This window comes from Leptidea sinapis, chromosome 16 (genome assembly GCF_905404315.1).
Source record: "Leptidea sinapis chromosome 16, ilLepSina1.1, whole genome shotgun sequence".
Lineage (NCBI taxonomy): Eukaryota > Metazoa > Arthropoda > Insecta > Lepidoptera > Pieridae > Leptidea > Leptidea sinapis.
Window position 1 is genome coordinate 11972869 of NC_066280.1, and position 21416 is coordinate 11994284.

A 21416-nucleotide genomic window follows, 5' to 3' on the forward strand; every position below is an offset into this window, starting at 1 on the left:
AGCTTCCTTGTGCGGTGTTTCCGGGACGACACGACATGGGTACCTTCAAAAAAAGCGCGTACACCTTCCTTAAAGGCCGGCAACGGTCTTGTGATGCCTCTGGTGTTGCAAGAGAATGTGGGCGGCGGTGATCACTTAACACCAGGTGACCCGTACGCTCGTTTGTCCTGCTATTCCATAATTTAAAAAAAAGGAAGGTGCTAGTACGCGGATGACTCACGCTGCTGCAGACCGTCGTTGTACCGTCCCAATTTGTAATGTTGACAAATAATAACCACCCACTTTACATATAAATGGCTAACAACAGTGGCGTGCATTAGTTTTCTAGAAAGGTAGGCACTGTAGATCTTACTAGTCGGGCAGCGCTAGGTTTTGAGGTCAAAATTTTGAAGTAGTTTGTGCTTTGTGGCCATTTGGTCAACCTAATACTTTAGTTAGTGTCATGCTAGGTACAAGTAGGTACCTGATATAGTTAGAAATTTAGATATTGCACGCATATCGCGTAGAGGTTGACGTTACCTGGCGAGGTTTTTTTTACTAGTTATTTAGCGTTATGTAAAACTTACTGGGTGGGTTCAGTAGAAGTTTGATTATAGATACGAAACTAAGTGAAATTTAAAAAAGACAAATGTGTCGTGGGACACCAGGTAGGAACGAAGTTCCTTCGGCTAATGTAGAATCGACACAAATTGCAAATCGTTCTAATATTGCTATAATCGTTATCATATATTAATATAATAATATTGATAATATATACACTACTCGCTTGTGTATGTGACTGTCGCGCCTGCGCACGTCATTTAACGGTTTTATTCCACGCACTTTTTTACACGGATTTTTTCTTACGGTTTTACTATCACATTTTTTTCAGTTCGATCGCGCAGCAAAATCCCTATCCCCTCCAAGCCTGCCGTAAGGAACTTCGTTCCAATACTAGTGGTATATATTAATTTAGGTTCTTATTAAGGTAGGCATTGCCCAATTCCCTATATAGGATGCAAGTCCCTGGCTAACAATAAGTTTGACACTTGTCGGAACAAAATATTCTTGGAAAACCTTGTTTTTATAGACAAAAATATATGAGCACGTCACAATAAACATGATGTTAAACTGAACTATTGCGAATGCAGAAATGCTCTATACTGTCTGCACCTCCGAATTAGGGACGTGCACTGTTTTTGTAGTAGTAGGCACTGTGGATCTAACTAGTCGTAGTTGAGCTTTGCAATATGAAAAGATTGCTTACCGAAGGTATTTAGTATCTAGCGTAAGGAAAATTTTATGCGTGGTTGTTAAATAGTAGTTTGGTTATAAAATAACGGAACCAAACCAAACTAAATTAACTTTAACACTAGTGCGATTTATTTTTTAGCTTCATAACGAGGTACGCACTGCCTAATTGCATATAAGATATGCACGCCCCTGCTGCCAATAGTAAAAAAATCTCCCGATTAAGTGGCCATAAAAGCTACATTTCACCTAAACAGTAATAATCATTCTCTATGCTTAGTAGCAGAAAAGGGGTTGATATGAGCGATCCAATTTACACAGTTCATAAATAGAAACAATTTTATACACATAAATTATTCATAAAGTCAAACCATTTGTATAAAATATAAGAATTTAAAAAAAGTTAATAATGTTATATCCTGAAACAACATGGCACTTTTAAAACTCAATGCGATACTTATCTAGTTGGAGAATTACTTAATAAGGAGAAACAAACTCACCTTTAGTCGCCACGGGGATGGATTGTCTCGTCATATCCTAAAACAGTAAATAACAATTTTAATATCTAACTTCACACAAATAAACAAGTCAAAGCTGTATAAAACCAAAATAACTTATGCTTTGGTTCCAAAACTATTACGAATCTTCAGAAATTTGGCCAGCGCAAATTAAATGTAAAGCTAGTATTGAATAACTTGAGAAATATGGATTAATGTACAATCATTTGATTTTACCACAGAAACAGTCAAAACCGAAGCATATGCACATCTTACAATATAGGTTAAAAATCTATTTACAAACGTGCTACGCATTCAAATCCAATATGTAACTGAATATCTAGTAAAATATGACACTCTAATAAGTTGTAAATAATGATAATATTGAGCCGCCAACAAAATAACTTTCATTTTAGAACTACCCGCATTAAATGTAACGCAACAAAACAAGGGGGAGTACTTTGTCAAAACAAACGAGGTATTGTTTGTTAGCACTAGTACAAACGTGTTGAGTACTAGAGATAATGAAACAATAGCTAGTTGTACAGCTGACCAGGCCTACACGGGTCTACAGTAATAATATCGCTTTTGTGATACCAATACAGCAACCGTAGAGGTATAACGAAAGATTTTCATTCAAAGTAAATATACAAAAAACAGCAACGTGGAAAATTGAGTAGAACAGTTGAAGTTCTTTATTCACGGGGTATATGTTCCGTAAATATGCCGCGAATACAGAAACCGTGAATATGGAATGGTAATTTATGTGGGATTATTGAAGATATGTTCCTACGTGACAAAAGAAAGAACAAATTTAATTTAAAAATCAATTTTAATGGAGTTTTTTACCATATTGATTCATTATTATCATCAGGCTAAGGTTTAAAAAATCCTGTAATTTTTTCTTGCCAATTTTTGAACCTCCTTCAATTGGTTGAATTAAGGTGTAAGATTAGATAAGATAAGAAGATTCGATAGATAGTGTAAACATTTTAAAATATGGATGGTACATATTAGATCCGAAAATAAGGAAATCTTTAGCCACGAATATACATAGGAATTGGGTCTCGTTTTTAAGCCCACGTACAGAACACGAATGAAGGAAGCGCAAATAATGAGCTTTTACTGTACTTCCAACACACTTTATGGCTTTCAACAAATAACAATCATCCAACTATCGTTTCATTAATGCCATAAACGCTTACATAAGCATATCCAATTTAAACAATAGTCTTTAAAAAAAGGTTCATAACACAACGCATTGCCATTTCACATGTCGCAAGCAAATGAAACAAAAGCTAAAATCACATCGACGCGGGCATTCCGTCAAAAGCTCGTTGCAAAATCATCAATATAAATTGTACATTATTTTTAAGAAGATTTAACGATCAAATTGTTTTGCGGCAAAACTGCGTTGCAAACCCAAATTTTGGCTAAAGAAGAAATAGTAAGTTTTTCTATTTTATAACAAAAACTGCATTAATAAAAGACAAACAATTTATAGTAACATGACAATAGCTGGTTCCATCAGCGATGAAGTAAGTTTTGGAAATACAAACCGCAATGATAAGATTGAAGATGATGAGCTGGTATATTACGTAAACGAAACTGAAGGTTAAAAACCAAACACGGAGCTGAGCTCACTATATATTTATTTAATTTAAAGTGGCTTCTCGCTTGCAGCGGAATATTGTTTTAAAGTTTAATAACTGTTGAGTGCAATCCACAACACAAAATTACAAAGCGGCGGCTACTTGCGGAACATCAAATTTAAAAGCACTTACACTTGATGCAATGCTTTGTATTCAAGCGAAACGTAAAGTGATTAATCACTTTAACATTAATAAATTAACTAGAGTTTTCCGTAATGTTTATAAGGACAATCTCCTCATCCTCACAATAATTATTACAATCGCTAAATTGTTTAGTGGCACGTGTGAGAGAGAGAATGTTGAGAATAATGTTGGTGTAGTTTTGTAGATCAAGCTATTTGGCTAACTTATTAATAAGTGAAAAGGACTAACGTTGTCTCAATAATCACAGCAATTTGCCAATGCTAAATAATTAATATCTGGCAGTAAGAAACTTAGAGATGATGATAGCATTATACAAACGATACCAGCGGAAATCGTAGCAAAGTAAAGAGAATCGTTTAAAGACATTACAATCACATTTCTATTATTAGGTAAAGAGAAAAGGGTGTCGCAACAGTTGGTCCAACCCTGGTATTCTCCGGTGTTTTACAATCTAGATAATACATGATATCTACGAATAAATTCTTTGAAAGCGTCACGGGATATCGATTTTCATCGACGAGAATTCACCCACTGATAACAATTACCGTCTGGGAGCTACAATTTAGAGTGGCACTGAGTAATTACGTCTCAATAGCATAATTACTTTTAAAAGGAAGCAAAAGAAACTTCCATTGTCTCGACAATTGATGGCATTCTCTACGGCGACTTATGCAATATGAAATCTGACTTTACACATTTGTTTCCGTGTAGGTAATACACATAATATGAATGATTGGCAATATCTCTTATTAGAAGTATTTGATTCCAATACAAATCTGGAAAAATTCGATCCAGGATATCGGACACCAATCTATGACGTGGTTATAGATGAATGATTTGACAAAAAGTTTGCTTACAACATCAACAATATTATTCTCCAAAATGCTGCATGTTTTAGTTTAACCTACTGCAAATAAACCAGAACTGGCTTTAGTGGAAAGTACTTTTACAAAGAATTAGATCTATACCATTGTAAAAAAAATATTCACTTCTTTTTTATTTATCATAATATTTTAGGAACAACGAAACAGCAGACGCAATCGTCAACGGCATGATTAACTTTTTGTGCTCGATCCATTGAATTTTTTCACAAAAAGTCGGAAGCAAGCCGATTACCTCGAACAAGTGGCGTCCCATGCCAATATCCGACTCAATAGCCGTCGCGAATATATGGACATGTGACTCATTCGTGCATTGCTAGCCAACAATGGGCTTTATCCCAGTGGAATAAGGTAACACAAATAACCGCTAAGAGGTGACTTTGGACATCCATACAAGGCCGATATATTACCATAACTAGATTCAGTTGGTACTGACACAAATATTTATATTTTTCACTAAATACATAAATTAATTCCCAACTAGGCATCCTACTATATGTCATAGATGTGCTAGTTTGTACATTGTGCTAAGTAAAATTAAACCAATAGTAAAGAGTTCAAAAAGTTTCGAAACAACAGAAAACTACATAGACGGCACAACAATATCTACATTACTTGCGTTTGCAACAAATAATCAAAATAAATCTACGTAATAACAAAAATAGAGAGTTGCGCAAACGCAGAGTCAACTTTCAAGAACCAATGGCACTCTGCGGTTTGCTGTCGCAACGTTGGACTAATAAAAAGCAAGCTTTCCTGAGTAAAGTACGGAAGGTGAGCAACGTAATTGAAATCATAGAGGCAAAACAAAGTAGTGGTGTGCATGAGTTGTGATGGTAACACAAGGTGCAGTTATGGTGAGTGATGATGATAGTGGTACCGATCGTGAGCCGCGAACGGGCAGCGTGTGCCCGGAGTCTCCGGCGCCCTCCTCCGCGTCGCGTGCGAATCCGCCCTCGTCCGACGACGAGCCCGACCCGGACGGATCCTTCGCAGCCACAAACATTTACGTACAGCCAAAAGACATCACAGTGCTATAATATACTGCATCGATCGGTCGCAACACTCGGAACCCGCCAACCATGCGACCAGTATGCTCTAGCTTTAAGTAAAAGTGAAACTACACCCGTGATAATGAATAATCGATAGGGAGTGGATAATTTCAAGGCTATCTGACCATCAGCTATTGTTGAACACACTGTGTGAATAACAAACGAATGTAATTATGTGATTGATACAAAAAAAAATAGATGTGTATCTACTACTAACTTTTCACAAGACTGAAGTATTCAAAAAATTGCATATAAAATGATAGTGAGAAGTAACGGTACATAATAATTGAAACATACACAGGTTTCTATGATGAGCGTGAGCGAACAGTGTTTCCTAGGTAACGGTGCCTTAAGTAAATTGTTTGTCAAACCACGACACACTACGTGCGAATTTTTCATTACCTGCCAACTTATCAACAATGGGAACATAGAATTGTCCATATATACCACCATTCCTGATCACTTTGCCTCCACAAATTTCAACCAACTACGTTACCGTTACACTAAGCTGAACTTCATGACATTTTTCATATTGTGAATGTTTAGAAATTTGCAATTTTTTGGAGTTAAACGATTGATAAACAGATAGCAGCCAACCCTGGCGGACAAGCCTGGTGTACTGTAGCGTCCATTAGCAACGTGCTTCGCGACCCAAACAATGAGGGTGATCGCGGCTTGGTACCGTGCAAACACACTCTTCAATCGATATGAGCTGCCATTCTTAGCAAAACCGAAGTGCTCTACTATGAAGCAATTCAATTGCGAAGCACGATGCAAAGTTGAATAGATTTTTACATTTAACACTCCCGGATACTTTATTAATTCTGCTGTACATTTGGATATTGTACTGTCACATGTAACTGATACTGAATGAAGATCTGTGGGCATATTAGCCCAAATTAGTTACAAGGACATTTATACATTACTAGCTGATGACCGCGACTTCGTCCGCGAAGATAAAGGGTTTGTAAAAATAATAACAACTTTGGACCTAAGATTATCTCACGTCCTATTCCAGTTCCGGTTCCCGTTTTGGCTCCTGTGCCCAACATATTATATGAATCTTATTTTGAGGAAGATTGCTATGGCAAACTAAACCTACTATTGGTATAGATATAGCTCATCGACGTGAATTTCAGTTTTTCACAAATCATTTCGGGATAAATTGTAGTATGTCCTTTCCCAAGCTCTAGCGCTGTACCAAATTTCATCAAACAAACTTACATTCACATTAATTATAATATTAGTAGGGAAATTTATTCAAATGATATCTAAATATACATTGTAGACTGCAGTAACTGCAAAATCTAACGTATGCATTAAGAAAGCAAGGTCAGACGATAGCAACGTTTGCAATTCGCTACCCACTGTATCGACGCATAGCCTCATGTAATAACCGAGAATTCTACTTCCATCTAACACTTACGTGTAATTATGAGCTATCGTGACGATACCAACGCGCATTAATTAAGAATTCACAAAGTAAGAAATAACGGTTTAATTATCTAATACATAAAATTCTCGTGTCCCGGTGTTTGTTACCAAACTCCTCCGAAACAGATTTCTATGATGTTTTGTGTGCTAATCGGGTAGGTCTGAGAATCGGCCAACATCTATTTTTCATACCCCTAAATGATAAGAGTGACTTAAATTATGATTCAGTCTAGTCTTCAGTCTGTTCCATCCACAAATCCGCTATAGGGTTGCAAAATGGCAATCGAATACAATAATTGTAGTACGATATGTATGGTAGGACTGACAATCGGTTGCATCTGTTTGTTATACCCCAATTTTTTTTTAAATTACTTTATATGGCAACACATTTGCTGGGTCAGCTAGTAATAATATCTATAAAGTTATTATTTATTTGAATTATGATACATTTAGCAATGACACGTCTGCTATCAGAGTCTAAATGATCAGGAACTTACTCTTGCTAATTTGTTCGGCATTGGCTGCAGGTGTGAAGAGTTGTTCCGCGTGCCCATCAGCTCCGGGTTGAGGGCGAGGATGGCGTCCATCTCCACCTCCTTACCCTTGGTTTCACCGCGTTCATACCATTCCACAGTGACAGATCTTGTCTCCAGATTGACTCCGGAGACGATCGCCGAATGAATGCGGCCTGTGGACAAAGGATACCCATTTAATATAGCGAAGCTGGCTTCGATGTATATTACTTCATAACAAAAGATAAACTCAAGAAAAGAGTGAGTGTGTAGTTATGTATGCACGCGAGAAGTTATACTTCTTTGGCGTAACAAAGCAAAAATACTTAAAATTATTTATTGCTCTTGCTATTCTACGTTTGTAGAAAGAACAATATTGTATGCCCGCCCTGCATCTATGGATGCCATAAGTCTGTTTGAATCCATAAGTCTTATTGTTTGAACACTATAGATATAACTTGCTTTTGGTTTTATTAACTTTTTTTTAATTTGTTAAGTTAAGAATTTTGTTTTTCTTTTGTCTTTTTAATGTACTTAGAATATAATGGGGCTGACATGTGCATACGTATAAAAGCCCCTAAATCAATAAAGAAAAAAAAAAAAACAATATTGTAAAAATCTTCCAAAGATGGCTTTGACAATTAATTATTACATAACGAATACCGCTTATGGGCTTGAACCCTTTGCCTGTCCTAATAATGGATGAAGAAACCAAAAATAACGAATGTCGCAAACGTTAGAAAATTTTAGGAACAAACTTCACCCTGTTTGTTACTTTTGTTACAGTGATGCGCGCGCATCTTAAAATGTCACTCTCATCATTTTTCATAACGCGCCTAAAGAAGTATAACTTCAAAAAGTCATCTCAATTATCTCATAAATCAGCGAGTTATTATTCGCTCAGTTTCTATCTCCAAGCCATGTACACCAAAAATATTGTTTGGAATGCAGTCCAATTGTGAACAGACATTGCATTCTCATATGTATTGTATTCAAAATATTTGATTTAAAGTTTATTTTAGACTGCAACCTACGTTTAATTGGTGTTATATAATGTTAGTACGCCATTGTCTACAAACGGAAAACGGCTAGACACATAAAATAACTTGCACAGTGTGCAGTTTGCCTAGAGTAATGCACGCTTTATAAAAGCGGTGTCTCTGGTAAAGTTAAGTAGGAAATAGTGTTTACAAAAATAAAGAAAACTTTCGCAAAACGCTATCCAAATTGGTAGTAGGTATTACTGAGTATTTTCTTTGATTAACGCGAGTGTTACACATTTAAATTAAATACTTTTAAAGGATTAAAACGCGTGTAATTGTTAATCAAACTAATTTGACTCATTTCATCTGCAGCCCCCCTGAAAACGAGATCTGGAAAGTTCTTGAAATATCGAGTTAACTAAAATAAAAATGTAACTTTTACACAAAAATCTAATGTAAAAACACAGTTAAATAATAATAATTTATTTCTCTTAAAAACATAGGTTTACAGCAGCTAGTGGCCGGAGTCACCTTTTAGGCAAAAAATGCTTGTACCGGGTGTCTCTGCTCTTCCATTTCAGCAATGAGTTATTTTTAACAAAAGTTTTATTGACATGGTAGTAAAGTTTTATTAAAAAGTTATGAAATGAATATAATAAAGTTATGAAATGAATAAAAAATTACAATTTAAATATTTAGAAAGTTATTTTTGAATACCTTAATAGTAAGTAAGTTACAATTACACTCCTTTTAATCCTTTAAAAGTGTTTTACTTAAAACAGTATTACAGAGATTAGAGATGTTTTTTTCTTACAAACACCGGGAACCAAATTTGTTTCCGAAGCGGTAGTAGTATCTAGTAGTTATTAGAAATGTCATCAAAAAGAATTCTAAAGGCATCAATTTTGAGAAAATAAATGCCTTTTATGCCTAACAATTGATTACCCAGTTGTTTCACACGACTTAGGTACGTATTCCAGAATATATCGTAATCCATGATCAAGTGTGTTTTGTCGCTGTCTTTATAAAAACGTATAAATAAGATAAACCACACCTGGTAACGGATAACGTATTGAGAGTTGAGACGCCGCGTTGAATACATACATACGACTATACAGTAAAACAGTATCTTAAAAAGAGCAATTTTCAATATTTGCATTTTCCATATATTATCCACTAGCCGTTGCCGCCCGCTTCGCTGAGCGAATCTTAAAAGGAAATAAATTAAATAATAAAAAAATAAAGAAGCAATAAACCATCTAGGATAAATTTCGCATCGAATGGTGGTAGTTTCATGTCGATACGATCAGTGGTTTAGGAGTGATTGATGAGGAGAATTATCGTACAAAATGTATATTTTATTATATTCTTTTCATCTAGTCAAGCTATACTCTCGAGATAGTTAACGGAGATATCTTAATAGTTTGTTAATAAGTTACAGTAATTATATTCATTAATTCTAAATGATCTACACATTTACAACAAGGTCACCGACCTTGGAAAGCGAGCAGCCTCTATTACATCAAAGCGATTAGAAAAGAAATGAGTTCTCAGCCACGGACTAGTAAGAAAATAAGGACTCCGTGTCCACCTTACATAAGTGTATCACCAAAACAAGCTGATTAACGTGTAAATACATCACACACAGCCCCACGCACACACTTACACTAATACAGGCCGATCGGCCGCCATTATGAGATTTGCCATCGTCTGCGACAGATCAGTTTGCGTTCCAATAAAATAATTTAAAAATGCCGTCGTGCGTTGTGAAAAAGTGTAAAAACGATACTATAAAAGTATTTGTGGCCATATATGACTATTTGATGGAGAAAAAATTGTGTAACTAGTATCCCCCGTAACCGCACACACACTTGCATAACGGTGACTCACTTGCTAATATCACGGCGCGGAGTCCTTCTTTTTTTACTCGTTGGCTATAAGCAGCCGATTATTTTTATGATGTGCAGAACTAAGATCATTTTTAGGTCTAGATTGACTGTGACAGCTGTGAAAACGTCGAAACAAATTCAGGTTCACAGTTAACCTCTATTTTGAGCAATGAACGCACACTAACACAAAGTGAGATACAAATCGCGAGTGTAAGACGTAAGCATGTCACACACACTAAAGTAGTGCAGAATACAAATTTACATGTTGGACAAAACATATTTATTTTATGGAATAGGAGCGCAACCGAGCATACCAGTGGGAGGCTACTTTGCACAGGAAGCCGGCTAGATTATGGGTACCACAACGGCGCCTGTTTCTGCCTTGAAGCAGTAATGTGTAAACATTACTGTGATTCGGTCTGAAGGGCACCGTAGCTAATGAAATTACTGGGCTAATGAAATTACTGGGCAAATGAGACTTGGCATCTTATATCGCAAGGTGACGAGCGCAGTTGTAGTGCCGCTCAGAACTTTTGGGTTTTTCAAGAATCCTGATCGGCACTGCATTGTTATAGGTAGGGCGTATCAATTACCATCTGAGCTGAACGTCCTGCTCGTCGCGTCCCTTATTTTAATAAAAAAACCGAGCATACAGACGTCTAATAATGATGATGATAACCTAATGGTGATGGTGATGATCTTCGCGGCTCATACTCTCTCTCTTGGCATCAAAGGAATCACAGGAGCGTTTCCGACTTTATAAAACGTCGAATACGCATGAATTCGAAAACATTAAAACATCTACACACACGTACAACTAATCCAAAACAATTACCGTTCTTATGTATCCTCTGGATGGTGAGTGAATCGACGGTGATCACTTACCATCACATACACAAAGTTATAACTTCTTGAATGCGTACGTACGTAAGTACCTACTTACACTTATTTTCTAGTGTACTGTAGTAGTAGTGTAGTGTACAGCCTGGGACTAGATTATGATTATTTTATAGCGATAGAAATGACTGTACAATATTGTATATTGTTATTGAACAGAGCGCAAAAACAAAAAGAATGCTGGGAGAGTTACTTGTGCCGCTTCTTTTCTCTCAGAGCGCCATTTGTTTCCGGAGCGGTAGTAGTATCTAGTATATTAGAAACGACATCAAAAGGAATCAATTTTGAGAAAATAAATGCCTTTTAGGCCTTTTGAACTGAATTAGGATTGGAAAAAGAGTATCGGCGATGTGTTGAAACGCACATATAATCGCCTGCACAATGTTCTTGACCCATTAAAGCGGGTTCGTAAATGGATTCATGGCTTACTCGATGCATACATGTTACGTAAGAACTCTGCAACTTTTATCAAGACTCAATAATAGTAATATTTTAAACAATATGTTAACGAGGCGGTACTCAGTACGGTTAGCTCAGTTGGTTAGAGCGCCGGCACGGAACGCCGGAGGTCGTGGGCTCGAATCCCGCATCGTTCATAAAATGTTGTTTTTCAAATTTTATTTGCGTAGTAATATTTTACTTTTAAGTCAAATGCAAATTAAAAGAGTGTGTGTATACTTATCTATGCACGCGAGAAGTTATACTTCTTTGGCCTAACGAAGCAAAAATCATTAAAATGATTTATTCCTCGTGCTATTCCACGTTTTTAGAAAGAACTATTTTGTAAAAATATTGCATAGATGGCTTTGACAAGTAATTAATAAATAATGAATACGGCTGTATGGGCTTGAACCCTTTACCTGTCCTAATAATGGACTAAGAAACCAAAAAAAAAAAATGAATGACGCGAACTTCAGAAAATTTTAGGAAACAACTTCACCCTGTTACTTTTGTGTTACAGTGATGCGCGCGCATCTTAAAATTTCACTCTCATCATTTCTTCATAACAAGCCTAAAGAAGTATAACTTCAAAACTAACATGTTATTACTATTCAAACGTAAAAGACTAAAGATTATTTTTTTTTTAAATATAAATAATATTATAACTCTCATATAATATAGGACTATAGCTAGCTATGCCCGGCCTTTCCATCCGCGCATAATTCGCGCGTTGTTTCTCATTAAACGTATAGGAAATACGCGTATTGTGTTAGCTGATTTTTTTAGATGTACTCCTCCTCCTCGCGTCGTTTTCCTCATTACTGAGGGTCGTGATTCCCCTCCGTCTGCTGCGATCCTTAGCCTTATGAAGGGCATCATGGAAGTTGATGTTTAGAGCAGATCGTATTTGGTCCTACCATCTCGTGGGACTGCGTCCTATGGGACGCCTGCCATCTACCTTGCCTGTCACCATCAGCTGTTCCAGATTATGACCCTCTTTACGAGCAATATGTCCAAATAATTCCAGCATCCTACTTCGGCATATTGTGGAAAGTCTAGTTTTGACGTTAAGTGCTCTTAGAATAAACATGTTGGTGCGAAAGGCGGTCCATGGAATCTGCAGCATTTTTCTCCAGCACCACATTTCAAACGCGTCTATTCGGTCTCTGTCGGCCTTTTTCATTGTCCAGGTCTCCGCTCCATAACTAAATATGGAGAAAACTAGCGAAGTCACCAATTTGGTTTTCGTTTTTCGCGTGATGTTACGGTCTCTCGGTCTTTAGATGTACTAGCGATCAATATTTTTCTAGAATGTTCTAGAAGTCTTGAAGAGACACACCACTAACCCAATACGCGTTCTAGATTCTAGATAAGTTCTAGATAAACCAATCCGCGAGCACTTTTACTTTCGACTTCGAGTTAGTAAGTCTTTTGTGGGGCGATGCATATGCTTTTACAACAAGATCCCAGAAAATGTTCTAAAACAATTGTATTACGAAATTCGAAAGAATTGTTGAAAGAAATTTATATGGTAAAGGTTACTATAACATAAATTACTTTCTTAACGATACCACTGATTGGGAGTCGAACGTATCGAAATTTTATTTAAAAAAATTAGAAGATTTTCTTGCGCCCGTTATTCTCAGGTTTGAGGCATTCATTTCCGAATGGGTAGTTGTTTTTTACTTTCAATAAGTATTTGAATTTGACTGACCTCATCAAAATGAAATACTAAAGGCCAGTCGAGACAGCTATCATAATATTATCATAAACAATTTGTTATGTTTTTAAAGTGGTAACCCTCGCTTCTGGGATTAATAACACAAATAAAATTTGAACACAAAATTTTATGACCGATGCGGGACTCGACCCCGCGACCTCTTGCGTTCCGTGCGAGCGCTCTTTCCAACTGCGCCAACCGTTCGAGTGATGTATAGTTGATAAAATCTTGTATGCCTTGTTCAACTCTAAGGTTGTAATAAAGCTCGCACGGAACGCGAGAGGTCGCAGGTTCGAGTCCCGCATCGTTCATAAAATTTTTATTTGTGTAATATTATCATATTCAAAAAGAATTATTAAAATCCGACAGGAATCCAGAGATGAATAAATCAGGGAGAGAAAAAGCGACCGTGAAACTGGATCCGTCGCAGGCGATCGATTGAATATTTGATATAATCAGCTACTAAACTATTACGATACCAGCTGATAACTTGTTTTTACAGCTGATAATTACTTTTTCTGTTCAATATTCTTTAAACTGACCTTGTTGCTAGCTATAGTGCGCTAACTGTGACCATAATCGGCGCATGGTAATAGCACACGTATTGTGAAATTTGCGAATAAATTAAGATTCAACTCACTATTTTAATACTTTTAATTATTTTATTATTATAAATATTTTTTTAAGAAAGCTGATGGTAATTGAAACGCCTTGCCCATTACAATGCAGCTCCGCTGAAGATTATTGAAAGATCCAAAAATTCTGAGCGGCACACAAACTTGCTTATTATTTTTAAAAAACCTATCTATCTACGCAAACGAAGTCGCAGGCATCAGCTATTAAGAATATAAATTAGACGTCGTCGCCCCTATAGATCCGTAAGTCAACCATAATTCATTAAAAAAGATTTTTTGTCAAGAGCAAAGAAACATGATTAATTTTATCATCTGCCAATTAACTGACATTGTGGCTATTGTTTGGCATTGTTAAAAAGAAAGTTAACAATGATTGAATTATTTAATTTATAATTTACTAATTTTATTCTGTACATACTTTTTCTTTAAGTAAACTTTCACTAAACCAAAACTTAAAACTCATATTTTTAACATTTAAAAAAGGGAAAGTTTCCGCATCGCGTATTTAAATATAGATGTTGCAAGATTTATAAATAAACATGTGATATATTTCATGATCACTGAAAATAAAAATAGCGTGCTCACCTGTAATCATATATCCAACATAACATGATCTCCGTCAGACTTACTTTCTAATGCCGGTATCGAGTTGCGCAGAGATCAGAGTTCGTTGGCGGGTAGTTAGAAATAAGTTCGCGAGCGGTGTCATTGACCCGTTAACGCGTAACTCTTGTGCTAACTATAGCGCGAGCGGTCGCGGTGTGATCTTAATTTGCGGTGACCGGTGACACACCACGCTTCCGAACTTACAATATTTCCTCTATATATCACAGATTATTATAGATATGTTATGATAATTGAAGTAATACCAACAGTCAAGGATAAGATAACGAAATTCGATAAGGCACAAAAAACTAGAACAGATAATCACCCTAACATACTAGCAAAAGACATAATGAACAAAAAACAAAAGTATCGAGAAGATTGAAACGCAAAATACCTCAAGATCTCCTTACTAGCTAACCAGATGCTTAATTATGGAAATTGGGTTTGACTTAGGCCGTTCTCCAAGCAAGCCAAATATATACCAGTAGGACACACAGTCATATTGTTGAATGTCCCAGCGAAGGAGACAGATTATAATAAAATGAAGACAAAAAAATGATGATTGAAAATAACTTTAAGGGTTAATGTATATATACACTATTCAGGCATTATCTATAAATAAATTTAAATATTTTATTAAGAAATGGGTCTGTCGTAAATCCTACCACACCACAGCTGAGTATCTTAGCGATCGGACAGCCTGGGACTAGATTAGGATTATTTAATAGCAATAACAATGATAGTACAATATTATATATTTTATTTTATTAAAGAGAGCGCAAAAAAGAACACTGGAAGAGTTTGTTGCGCCGTTTCTTCTCTATCAGAGCGCCATTTGTTTCCGAAGCGGTGGTAGCTTTGAACTGACATCAAAAAGAAAAGAAATGTCTTTTATGCCTTTTAAATACATACTAACAACCATTATAAATATAACTTTTTACTACTACTTAGCACAGATATTATTCAAAAAGCCATACAATTCTTTGCACAGGAAGCCGGCTAGATTATGGGTACCAACCACAACGGCGCCTCTTGTTGCCGTGAAGCAGTAATGTGTAAACATTACTGTGTTTCGGTCAGAAGGGCGCCGTAGCTAGTGAAATTACTGGGCAAAAGACTAAAAATCTTATGTCTCAAGATGACGAGCGCAATTGTAGTGCCGCTCAGAATTTTTGGGGTTTTCAAGAATCCTTAGCGGCACTGCATTGTAATGGGAACGGCGTATCAATTGAACGTCCATCAGCTGAACGTCCTGCTCGTCTCGTCCATTATTTTCATTTCAAAACAAAAACAATTTCCTCGGTACATCGTGCAGAAGGACAGAAACTTGAATTCGTGAGATACAGCTTCTCCTTTCCCAAAGCGTGCAAGTAACCGCTAATAGCTCTAAGTATGTGTTCAAAGTGAAGGTCAAACAAGGTCAAGCGCGTGAATAGCCCGCCCCATTCAACTGCAACCTTTCGCCGACAAATCACGCGTCGGATAAGGCATCGTGCTGTATCTAAATTATATATACAACAATGGATCTTTCTTCATCTCCCATTACGTAGTATATCCAAGATTGGACGACCCATATAGCCGAATGGTTAGTGACCCTGACTACTAAGCTAGAGGTCCCAGGTGCAATCATTTATATGATGAATATGGATGTTTGTTTCCGAATCATGGATGTTTATATGTATTTATGTATGTTTAAGTTAGTATATTGTATTAAATATATCGTTGTTTTGTTGGTGGTTATGCCTAGTTTGGGGCATGATGATTTGTGTAAAAGTGTGTCAATATTATTATTATTAAGATACTAAATGTTGTTTTTTTTTATGGTTATAAGGGACGAGATGAGCAGGACCTTCAGCAGATGGTAATTTATACGCTCTGCCCATTATCTGCCACTCAGGATTCTTGAAAACCCCAGAAATTCTGAGCGGCACTACAATTTCGCTCGTCTCCTTGAGACATACGATGTTAAGTCTCGTTTGCCCAGTAATTTCACTAGCTACGGCGCCCTTCAGACCGAAACTCTATAATAAAGCTTACACATTACTGCTCCACGGCAGAAATAGGCGCCGTTAGTTCCCATAATCTAGCCGATACCCTAAGATAGTTTAAAGGAGCCTCCCACTGGAAAACTGATTGTCTGCACCAAAAGCGCGGTTAAGTGTAACGAAACTCTGAGACCGAACCATGGAGAATAGTCTAGGCACTTGAAGAGAGAGAGGAAATTTTATATAATTGGCGCCCTTCAGCCCGAAACACAATAATGCTTACACATTACTGCTTCACGGCAGAAATAGGCGCCGTTGTGGTACCCATAATCTAGCCGGCATCCTGTGCTATTGGAAGTAATAATGTAAAACTAAACTGCATTCACTTATCGACTTGCTTCTCGGTGGTAATGGTGGGTTATCGTTTATGGGACCATTTCCCATACTTATCTCAAACTTACCGAATTTCAGACTTGTTACAAATTGAAACTGTTATATGCGTGTGGAACATGAGTAGTAAACATCAAGAGCTGAAGAAAAATGCGTCACGTATCAGCCCAACGGCGCGTCGATATTCAATATTTCCTGATATTTTATCGTTAATGCACGGCGAAGCCTTGATAAATCAATTACGTATAAAACTTATCTGTGTAAGAATATTATATTCAAATACCTAATTATAGCTCGGTTTATGCGAACTATCGATCGAGATATATATTTTTCAGATGTCCGATAGGGCAGGAAAGTCCTCGAACGTTGGTAGATGGACCGACCGAGGATCAAGATCGCCGGAATACGTTGGATGAGGGCAGCGCAGGACCGATCGTCGTGGGAATCTTTGGGGGAGGCCTTTGTCCAGCAGTGGACGTCTTCCGGCTGATAATGATGGTGATATATTTTTACAGAATAACGACACCCGCCAATAATATCAAGTTAACTACATATGATATGTAATGTTTTTTTTTAAAGTGATAACCCTCACTTCTAGGATTAATACACAAATAAAATTTGAAAAACAAAATTTTATGAATTTATTAGCTTATCAACTGTAAAGTAGATCCTGTAGATGAAGCCACAACCTGAGAGTTGAACAAAGCAAACAGAATTTTATAACGAGACGGTACTCGAACGGTTAGCTCAGTTGGTTAGAGCACCGGAGGTCGTGGGTTCGAGTCCCGCATCGTTCATAAAATTTTGTTTTTCAAATTTTATTTGTGTATTAACTACATATTACAAAAGTCGAATTGCACCATATGCCAATACAAACTGAAATATCGTCTTCACCATTTCGAATGCGTGCGAAACGGAAATTTCTATTAAAAAAAATTATCACGCAACGTAAAGTTGTCGGTATGTGCTTATAAATAACATTGTTATGTTACAATAATACTTCGCAATTTGTTATCGCTAGAGTCATCTCTAATCTTGAAACGTTATCAATACCAGTAGCATATAAATACAAGAAGGTAGAACAAGTGCAGTCACGAAACCTAATGATAAGTTGTCGTCAGTCTAGTAAAAAAAAGTTAAAAAAAAACGCTTTTAATAGAATACTGAGATAAAAAAGTTGAATAGAAATTTAAAATTAATATATTTATTATGAACATATTACAATTCCTGCCTAATAAGACGATAGATGAAAATTATGTAAATTAACAAAAAGCTTAATGCAAAATTTATTGAAGTTTGTTCAATAGTTTTGTTCAAGAAGTAAATGTTATTCATCATCATTTTCGACATCAACAGGACGTGTTGTCTCGCCAACTCGTATAGAGGCGAAACACGTGTCGCATTGTTTAAAAACAAATATTGACGGAATTAACACTAAAGAAAACTTTTTATTGAAGTAGACGTTATTTTGCGGAATATATATAATGCGGCATAATTATACAAATGATTTCAGTTTTCTTTAGTGTTAATTCCGATTCGCCAAACGTGCCAGATTTTGGCGAGACAACACGTCCTGAGGATGCCTCGTGTAGAGGCGAAACACGTGTCGAATTGTTTAAAAACAAATATTGGCGGAATTAACACTAAACAAAACTTAAATCATTTGTATAATGCAAAATTGAATAATTTTATCAAATTAATGTATTATCATCGATCCCCGATAAATCTACCAAGTTTTAACGAAATCTGGTTTTAGTTTGCACAGTCCGATTGCATTTGTTCCAGTAATAGTACCTACGTAAATATCTAGTATAGTAGGTATAGATCAATAAGTTTATTGGGACAGAAAAGTCAACGACAGTTACGATTTTTATCTCAAGTAGGCCACAACCGGAGATAGGCTGAATATTGGGAACGGCTGTAAATAAATAAATAATTCTTTAAGTGACTGTCTACAACCAAGCTGATATATAGCACGAACAATCTCTCATTTGCAAAGTTAATGGATGTACATAAATCTTTTACAAAGACCTTGTTAGAAAAATTAATAAACGAACCAAATTAATCATTCAAATCAAAAATTGTATTTTTTTTTTATGGAAAAGGAGGACACAACACGCGTACGGGTCACCTGTTGTTAAGTGATCACCGCCGCCCACAATCTCTTGCAACACCAGAGGAATCACAGGAGCGTTGCCGGCCATTAAGGAAGGTGTACGCGCTTTTTTGAAGGTACCCATGTCGTATCGTCCCGGAAACACCGCACAAGGAAGCTCATTCCACAGCTCCTTGAAAACCGCACTGTGGAGGACCGCCACACATCCAGATGGTGGGGATGATATCCTAAATTGTGGCGAATTATTTCTTCATTTCTGTCCATTTCCAATAGTGGTGGTTAACAGAATACATTGTTTGAATAAGGATATTGTTAGTTATTGATCGCGTCGCCACCATTGGCTTTTACGGTAACTAGTGCCAATTGATATGAATACAGCATAAAACCCGCATTAATTTATTGATGGAACAGGCCTCGACCTACTATCATTTCTATTAACTGTTATAATAAAAACTTGCCTCGTGCGTTCACACACAATACGAATATGAACATCAAATGAATATTATATTACAAAATCCGTAATAATATCTAGCGGAAGTATTTAAATCTAATTTTACGACTAATTTAAATCTCAGTGTAATTTAAAATATATCTTGCCCTTGTACATGTATATAGGTTTTCACGGGCAATTTGTTTTCATACATACATAGGTAGGTTTTTCTGATAAACAGCTGTGTTCAAGACTTTATGACACTGAAGTTTTAAGTCGACCATACTGAAAGAAACTTAGAAACATACTCTACTCTCTCAGAGCGCCATTTGTTTCCGAAGCGCTAGTAGTATCTAGTAGTTATTAGAAATGACATCAAAAAGAATTCTAAAGGAATCAATTTTGAGAAAATAAATGCCTTTTAATGGAGAAATCATAGTTGGTGAGCATCTATTCCAAAAATATTATGTAATATACTTTTATAAAGTACTGATGTCATATTTTCTCTTCTTACTGATAATTTCCTGGTACTATAATATTATTTGTATATAATGGCCGTAATGGCACCTCTCCACAATCGGCGATTACACGCGAGTACGATCGTGTGGAGGGCTTATTCGCTTCTAGTCGCCGATCATCGTCACAGTGATCGCTACGATCGGTGACTTGTCTGTTTTTCGGGCACGTATCAAAGGGAATTCGCCGGTCATTCATTCACTGGGGGACACTGGACAGTGAGCAAAGCCGTACGTACTTCGCCTCGTCGCGCCGTTGTTTTTAACCGACTTCAAAAAGGAGGTTATCAATTTGATCGGTATTTTTTTTATGTATGTACACCGATTACTCTGATATTTATGATCCGATTTACGTAATTTTTCTTTAGTTCGATGCAGAATAGATGCCATTTGGTCCATTTTACATAGTTTGGCCCAGTAGTTTTATGTTTTTGAACAATTTTTATGAAATTTTTGGTTTACCTCGATGATATAATTGTTTTTTGTGTACGGTTTTTTAGGGAGTTTTCATACAGGTTGATTATATATTATAATTATTAAGTGACACTAAAATCTAAAAATAAAAAAAAAATTAAAAAAAACCGACTTCAAAACAATAATAGTACTTTATTAATATTAAAGGTAAAGGTGTATTAAATTAAATTTTTAGTTATTTGATACTTTTCAGTTTTGGAAGTCGGTTTTTTTATGTTTTCTTTTTATTTACATAGTGCCAGTACGATACAATGACTACTGGGTGGTCAAATGAAGAAACATTTAAATTCATAGAAACATGGAATCCCAAACACAAATATTGTATACTGAAATTAAATTAATGGTAGCAGCAGCTATAAACTCCACGTCCATCTTGAAGGACTGCCGCTCATTATATGATCTCGGACGATCGTGTGGATGCTTACACGATGATCAACGATTAAGGCGATACTAAATGCTAGCCACCTTGAGCGATATGAGTTCACGGCTGCCGGCTTGCCATCTATGTAACAAAGCCAATATTTTCAAAATTCTTGCGTGGAAAACAGTTTATATGCTTACGATCCTCGTTATTCACTACTAATCTGAATAATGAACCTACACAAAAAAGGACAAGCTATAAGAATAACTTTTCTGAGAGTAATACTAAAAAAATGCGTCCTGCCATGCCAAAAAACTTGTTTAACTGCAAAGAAAAGTGGTAGTTCAAAAAGGCTCGGCAGTGTTAACTATAACCAACAGCAAGCATTAGCAACCTACAAACAAGACTTAAGTATATGTGTAACAGGATTAAGTAATGTTCATAGCTCGAAATGCTATATTTTCACCACAAAATTTGTCTAAAAACACCATGTTTGCGTGTTTTCTGCTTACTCTTCGCCTTAACTTGCCGATTACAGGCGATCATACAACTAACGATCATCGCCGATAGTG

At 36.3% G+C, this 21416-nt stretch overlaps 1 protein-coding gene and 1 long non-coding RNA gene across 4 annotated transcripts in view; one reads left to right on the plus strand and one right to left on the minus strand.

Annotated features, from left to right (window-relative positions):
* The window catches only part of LOC126968782 (uncharacterized), a 559194-nt gene that overhangs the window by 301232 nt on the left and 236546 nt on the right, over window positions 1–21416 (plus strand). The gene's annotated exons all lie outside the window — the stretch shown is intronic.
* LOC126968675 (kinesin-like protein KIF2A) overlaps window positions 1–21416 on the minus strand; it is a 92410-nt gene that overhangs the window by 49892 nt on the left and 21102 nt on the right. For 2 of the 3 annotated variants that reach the window (XM_050813720.1, XM_050813718.1), the window contains exons 2-4: window positions 7388–7578; window positions 5285–5392; window positions 1731–1767 (exon numbers count right to left, since the gene is read on the minus strand). In XM_050813720.1, coding sequence (XP_050669677.1) covers window positions 1731–1767; window positions 5285–5392; window positions 7388–7578 — 336 coding nt within the window. The remainder of the gene's footprint in view (window positions 1–1730; window positions 1768–5284; window positions 5393–7387; window positions 7579–21416) is intronic. The other variant, XM_050813721.1, reaches the window with a different exon arrangement.